The sequence below is a fragment of the Chinchilla lanigera genome, unplaced genomic scaffold, assembly GCF_000276665.1.
Source record: "Chinchilla lanigera isolate Chin_1 unplaced genomic scaffold, ChiLan1.0 scaffold00166, whole genome shotgun sequence".
Classification (NCBI taxonomy): domain Eukaryota; kingdom Metazoa; phylum Chordata; class Mammalia; order Rodentia; family Chinchillidae; genus Chinchilla; species Chinchilla lanigera.
Window position 1 is genome coordinate 829,300 of NW_004955567.1, and position 6,206 is coordinate 835,505.

General features: G+C 61.8%; 1 protein-coding gene across 2 annotated transcripts; it reads left to right on the plus strand.

The window, feature by feature from the left end:
* The first annotated feature begins 499 nt into the window (after positions 1-499).
* Positions 500-6,023, plus strand: Isoc2 (isochorismatase domain containing 2). 2 transcript variants are annotated; one of them, XM_005413312.2, is made up of 6 exons: positions 500-622; positions 3,431-3,570; positions 3,655-3,864; positions 4,042-4,112; positions 4,201-4,318; positions 5,622-6,023. In XM_005413312.2, exons 2-6 carry the CDS (start codon positions 3,433-3,435, stop codon positions 5,697-5,699), a joined length of 615 nt encoding a protein of 204 aa, XP_005413369.1. In that variant the 5' UTR covers positions 500-622; positions 3,431-3,432; the 3' UTR covers positions 5,700-6,023. The 2 variants fall into 2 exon arrangements, with proteins under 2 accessions (XP_005413369.1, XP_013364758.1); XM_013509304.1 differs by lacking the exon at positions 500-622 and adding an exon at positions 688-1,003.
* Positions 6,024-6,206: the final 183 nt, after the last annotated feature.

The window sequence follows — 6,206 nt, forward strand, 5'->3', positions numbered from 1 at the left end:
CGCCGGCCCGCTGCCCGTTACCCCGCGGGTGCGGCCCCGGCGCCCCCCTGCAGAGGGCATAAAGAGCGCCCGTGCCCGCGGACAGGGGCGGGCGGGCAGTCCGCGTCGCACTCCACCGCGCCTGGCTTTCCGGGAGGCGCCTGGGGATCTCTGTAAGCCTGCTGCACACAGAAGAGCCTACCCGAGCCGGGCATGGCCTCCCGCGACCCGCGACCCGGGCACCTGCGGGGTGTGCCGCGGCCGAGGTGTCCAGAGGGCACAGGGCTTCATAGGGACTGCCGTGCCGCGCCGCCCCTCCCCCGTGCCCGCCACTCACGCCATCCTCTGCTCGCCATTGGTCTTACACGAGTGCGTCCGCCCACCCCTCCACTGTAGACCAATCACGTTCTGGACTGACTCCCTCGGGCACCGCCCCTCACGAGCCACGGCAGAGACGCGTGCGGATTGGCTGGGATGGAGGGGAGGGGCAGGGCGAGGCGAAAGCCAATTGGCTGTTCGTCCTCCCGGACCATGCGTACCGACGCAGCCAAATAGTGACCGTGCCGGGACCCAGCGGGCTCTGAGCCGCAGGAGTGCCAGCCTCACCTGCCGGGGGGCCGCCCGGCGCGAACTGGTGCTTCCGGTGAGTCCGGCCCGCCGCCCGCCGCGGAGGACTGACCGGCCCGCCTGCAGGGGGGACTGAGGCTGTGCGCGGCGACCCGGAGACACCCCGCGGCGGGGACGACGCCCCCCACCCCGGCCCCTCGAGTCGCCGGCTGTGCGTCTGGCACGCGTTTGACGCCCATTTCTCCGAAGGGAAACTGAGGCTCAGCCGGAGGAACTTGCCGGAGGTCCCCAGCCAGCAAGCCGGGCCGAGGACTGGGTGCCCCGGGCCTCCTGGGGCAGTAAACAGCCCTTTGGCCTTGGAGGCGTCCTTCCTGCGCCCCACTCCGCCTCTAGCCCCCGGGTCACCGCGGCCTGGACCTCTGTCACCCCGCACTGGTTTGGCTGGGCCCTGACTTGTGTAAATCTTGCTTCTTGCTTTTCGTTTTCAGCACGGGGGATTGAGCCCAGCGCCCTCCCACCTGAGCTACATCCCAGCCCTTTTTAGTTTTTATTTTGAAACAGGTCTCGCTAGTAAGTCCCTGAATTACCCAGGCTGGGCTCGAACTTGCAACCCTCCTGCCTCAGCTTCCCAGAGTGCTGGGATAACAGGCGTGCACCAGCACAGCTGGCTCCCAAGACCCCTCTTTCCTGCCACAAATGGGAGCATTCTGTACGCACTACTCTGTCCCGGCCCTGCTTGTGAGCACTGGTCCTTACTGCTGAGGGGCGCGCTTGTCACTGTTCCTGCCGCAAAGACCCGTGGTGTGGCTCACCAGGATGTAGGTGGCCCGTGCCCTGCCAGTGGACCCTGGATTTCTCTGTCCCTGTGCCCACCCCGTAGGAGCTCTGACGGGCAGCCCTGAGCCGCTGCCAGGGCGATGCTTCCGAGGGGTTGTATCTCACTGCGGATGGCCGGCGTCCCCCGGGCTTGTTGCTGCCACCCGCCTGCTAGCCCAAAACAGGGCTCCCACCCAGCAAGTGCGCTGCAGAAAACCGAGATAAAATTCAAGCTATGTAAATTCACCACTGCGCTGGGGCTGCAGCTCTGAGGCCCTAGGTTCGTCCCCTGCACAGAAAAAAATAAAAGGGGAGAAAAATGTTCAGATGTAAATCACCTGTTGGCTTTGAAAGCTGAGGTGGTTACACATAGAATGCGTTTTCTATGGCAGCTGTACTGAGTTTTTTTAAATGTTCTATTCTCTTTTTTTGTTTTGTTTTTTTCCTGGGGGTGGGGTGTGGACCAGGAATCGAACTCAGGACCTTGTGCTTGCCAGGCATGTGCTTATACCACTGAGCTATGTCCCCGGCCCTGTACTGAGTTTTAATAATAATAAACACTTGTGTACTCACCGCCCAGTTTAGAAAAACAAACCCTGCAGTTGATCGCTCCTGGCATGCAGGGAGTGTGAGCCCTGCAGACCAAGCTGCAAACGCGGCCTGGGGTGATCAACAGAAGCCCAGTGCCACAGCCCCTGTGGTGCAGCTGCAGGACCCCCGACGCAGACCCCTAGGGAGTCAGGGACACCCAGGGTCGGCCGGAGCTGTGGCCAATCACAGCCCTGCTGGACCTCAGCTTCCTCCTTTGTAGAAGGCCGTCTGAGCAGGTGGCTTCACCAGCCCCAACCCTTGTTTGTTTGTTTGTTTAGGTTTTTTTCTTTTAATTGTCATAAAATATATAGAACAAAACTAACCCTCTTGGACGGGTGTGGTGGTACACTATTGTAATCCCAGCACTCTGGGGGGCTGAGACAGGAGGATCTCAAAGTCAAGCTCAGCTTGAGCAAATTAGTGAGACCCTGTCTCAAAATAAAAGAGTAAGGACTAGGGCTATTGATCACTGTGAAGGGGCTGAGTTTGATTTCTAGTAATGCCAGAGGTTTTTTAAAAATGACTGAAAATTTTTAAACAAATTTTTTTTTTTTTTTTTTGGTTCCAGGAATCAAACTCAGGACTTTGCGCTTGCCAGGCAGGAACTTGTGTCGCTGAGCTATCTCCCCAGCCTTAAACAATTTTTTTAATTTAAAAATCTTTTTTAAAAAGCTGATGCTAAAAAAAAAAAGAAAAGAAAGGCTGATGCTCCGTGCATATAGGGGTTGCTGGCAATGGAATCTGTCCTAATACACAACAGGCTGTACTCCAGCCCAAAGACCGGCTTGTGACCATTTATTTATTTATTTATTTATTTATTTATTTATTTATCTGTCTTTTTGAGGCAGGGTCTCGCTATGCAGTTCCGGCTGGCCTTGAGCTCACTTTGTAGCCCAGGCTGGTCTCGAACTCACAATGGTCCTCCTGCCTCAGCCTCCTGAGTGCTGGGATTACAGGCGTGCGCCACCATGCCCGGCCCTTGTGACCATGTAAAACGCACGGCTAAGTGGCATCCAGTACGTTCATGGTGCTGTACAACCCTCACTACTGCCCAGCTCCAACACATTTTCGTCACCCCGAGGGGCAATTCTGTATCCCTTAAGTCACCTCAAATTCCTCCCGGCCCAGTCCGTAGCCCTCGCCGCCCTGCCTTCCACCTGGGTGAGTGGCCCGTCCTGGGAGTTTCCCAGGCACTGCTGCCCCGTGTGGTCAGTGAGCTGCCTCTTCCTCAAGACAGCCTGGCCACCCCACAGCCCACTTAGGGTCAGGGAGACCCTGAGCTGGGACACTCCCTGACACTGTGCATCTCCAGGAGGGACGAGGCTGGTGGAGGGAGGTGACCCTGGGCCTGGGGTGGACGTAGAGGCGCCCAAGGACGTGGCTGCCAGCTGCAGAGGCAGGAGGGAGCAGGGGGCATGACACAGGCCGACACACCTGGACGCCCCCCACCCCACCCCCTGCCCTTCTGTCACCCCAGGAATGGCAGCAGCCAGGCCAGGCCTGGGCCGCGTCCTCCCGGGGTCGTCCATCCTGTTCCTCTGCGACATGCAGGAGAAGTTCCGCCACCGCGTCGTGTACTTCCCGGAGATCGTCGCCGTGGCTGCGAGGATGCTCAAGGTAGGGACGGGCCTCCTCCTTCAGACCGGGCTCCGGGCCTGGCCTCCTCCCTCAGTGCGGGCCTTTGTCCTTCTCCCCGTCCAGGCGGCCCGGCTGCTGGAGGTCCCGGCCGTGCTGACGGAGCAATACCCGCAAGGCCTGGGCCCCACAGTGCCAGAACTGGGTGCCACGGGCCTCCAGGCCCTGAGCAAGACCTGCTTCAGCATGGTACCCGCCTTAAGGCAGGAGCTGGACCGCCGGCCCCAGCTGCAGTCCGTGCTGCTCTGCGGCATCGAGGCGCAGGCCTGCATCCTGGTGAGGTCCTCTTGCCCCCTGTGCTGCCCCAGCCTCCCCGGGACTCCTCCTGGCTTGGGCACTCCCCCTGACCCGGGCCCGCCCTTCTCTGAGTGTCCCTTACTCCCAGCCCTGCAGTCTGACCCCCAACTGGTATCCCTCCCCTCACCCCCGTCTCTCACCCCCTCCCCACCGCAGAACACAGCGCTTGACCTGCTGGACCGGGGGCTGCAGGTCCATGTGGTGGTGGACGCCTGCTCCTCTCGAAGGTGAGGGTCCCCCGGGCTGAGGGTGTGGGGCCGGGGTGTTGGTGTCCTGCCACGGTGGCATGGACACCTCACTCCCTCATCTGTGCAGCCAGGTGGACCGGCTGGTGGCGCTGGCCCGCATGCGGCAGAGTGGCACCTTCCTCTCCACCAGCGAGGGGCTCATTCTGCAGCTCGTGGGCGACGCTGCCCACCCCCGGTTCAAGGAGGTGAGGGCCGTGTCCCCGTGCTGGGTGCCGGGAGCTGAGTCCTGGGGGCGCTCCTGCCACCACCATAAATGAAGGAGAAGCGATGTAGGGTGACTCAGACCACAGGGAAAGATCATGCAGGGTGGACTGGGGTGTCGGGGTGTGGGGGCAGCAGCAGAGAGCTGAAGGTGGGAGCCCCTGGTCCCCCCAGCCGTCCCCTGGGCCTTTACACTGTCCGGCCTGGTGTTGCCTCGATGGTCTCTTGGCCTGAACCACCACCTCTAGAGTGGCCTTCCTGGTTCCAGAAACAGCCCAGGCCTGGGCCCCTGCTGCAGACCCTTGTCCTGAGGACTAGGCTCAGTGTTCCTGCTCTTCCCCTCCCTCCCTCTGTTCTGCTGGGCATTTATTGGGCACCTAGAATGTGCCAGTCGCATGGTCTACCCAGGGCAGCTGCGCCAGGCCTCCTGGAGTTGGCCTCACCATGTGGACATAAAAGGCCAGTGCACAGGCAGGTCAGGGCGCACTGACCTGGAGCTGGGGAGGGGACGTGCGGGGTGACAGCAGGAATGTGCATGACCTCGAAGGGGGGGGCAACCTTTGGTCACAAGTTCCTGGAGGAGGGAGCAGCTGGAGGGGCAGCCGAGCGGCTTCACTGTAGGAGCTGCACGGCTGGCGGCCCATGGACGGCATGGAGGAGCCAAAGCAGCAGGAGCCAGTGCCAAGACTTGGCAGAGATCAGGGTGTTTAGCAATGGGCAGCCGCTGGGGTTTGGCACAGGGACACTGGTTGTGGTCAGATCACCGATTACAAAGAGCCACACCGGTAATCTCAGCTACCTGGGAGGACGAGGCAGGGGGGTCCCACGTGGGTGGTGTGGACGGGCGGAGGGCCCCAGCTGGGAGGCTGCCTGAGGCACCCTGCAAGCTGTGCTGGGACTCAACCCCGGTCGGCGGTGGGTCTGGCCCTGGAGGTGAATCACTGAGGCTCCTGGGTGGATGGGGGTGGGCTGGCTGCTCCTGCTCAGCTGACGGAGTTGTTAAATGGCCTGGGGTAAGGACCCAAGCCTGAGCGGGAACAGGGAGGCGAGGGCCCTAGAGCGACGGACCGGAAGGTGTGGATGGGCCGCCCGGGACACAACCAGCCGGCAGGTGAGATCGCACGTGTTAGGAAGAGAGCCGGCCAGGTGTGAGGACAGTGAGGCCCCAGGAAGTCTCGGAGCGAGGCCGGCGGCACAGTTAGGAGCCGAGATGGAGGGGTGTCCTCGCTCTGTCTATGGGATGGGGACCCTTGACTCTTCTGACCGCCCCCCCAACTCTCCCTGCAGATCCAGAACATCATTAAGGAGCCCGTCCCGGACAGCGGGCTTCTGGGCCTCTTCCAAAGCCAGAACCCCCTCTTCTGATGAACTCAGGACCCTCACTTGAGGGGAGCCCACCCTGCCGTCACCATAACCTCAGTGGAAGCACCCCCCCATCCCTGGATCCCAAGAGTGGTGCAGTCCACCTGGAGTACCGCCCCCTGGGGGAGGGAGGCGTGGTTGTCTTCTCATTGGGTAGCCGTTCCAGGAAATGCAAATGAGGCTCCTGGGAGTTGGGTGGGAATTGGCGGAGAGCGAGGTGGAGGCGGGGCTCGGCCCCGGGCCACTTCACGCGGCGGGGAGGGGAGGGGGAAGTGTCTCCGACTGTGGGACCCGCACTCGCGGAATAAACATTTATGTGGCTCTGGACTGAACCATTATTGGGTTTGGGGGTGTCCCGGGGGCCGCGGGCGGGAGAAAAAGGGGTCCCCGGCAGGTGGGGAGGGGGAGGTCCTCCCGGCTCCGAGCCCTGCGCGGTGCAGGCAGGCGAGGGCTGCTGCGGCCGCATTTGCACGCGCGATCTCGGCGGCCGGGGACCCCAAGCTGCCGACA

Excerpts from the sequence above, each read along its gene's own strand:
- Isoc2 (XM_005413312.2), top strand. The coding sequence starts at position 3,433 with ATGGCAGCAGCCAGGCCAGGCCTGGGCCGCGTCCTCCCGGGGTCGTCC. Across the intron at positions 3,571-3,654 it reads TGGCTGCGAGGATGCTCAAG|GCGGCCCGGCTGCTGGAGGT; the intron begins GTAGGGACGGGC and ends CTCCCCGTCCAG. Across the intron at positions 4,319-5,621 it reads CCCACCCCCGGTTCAAGGAG|ATCCAGAACATCATTAAGGA; the intron begins GTGAGGGCCGTG and ends CTCTCCCTGCAG.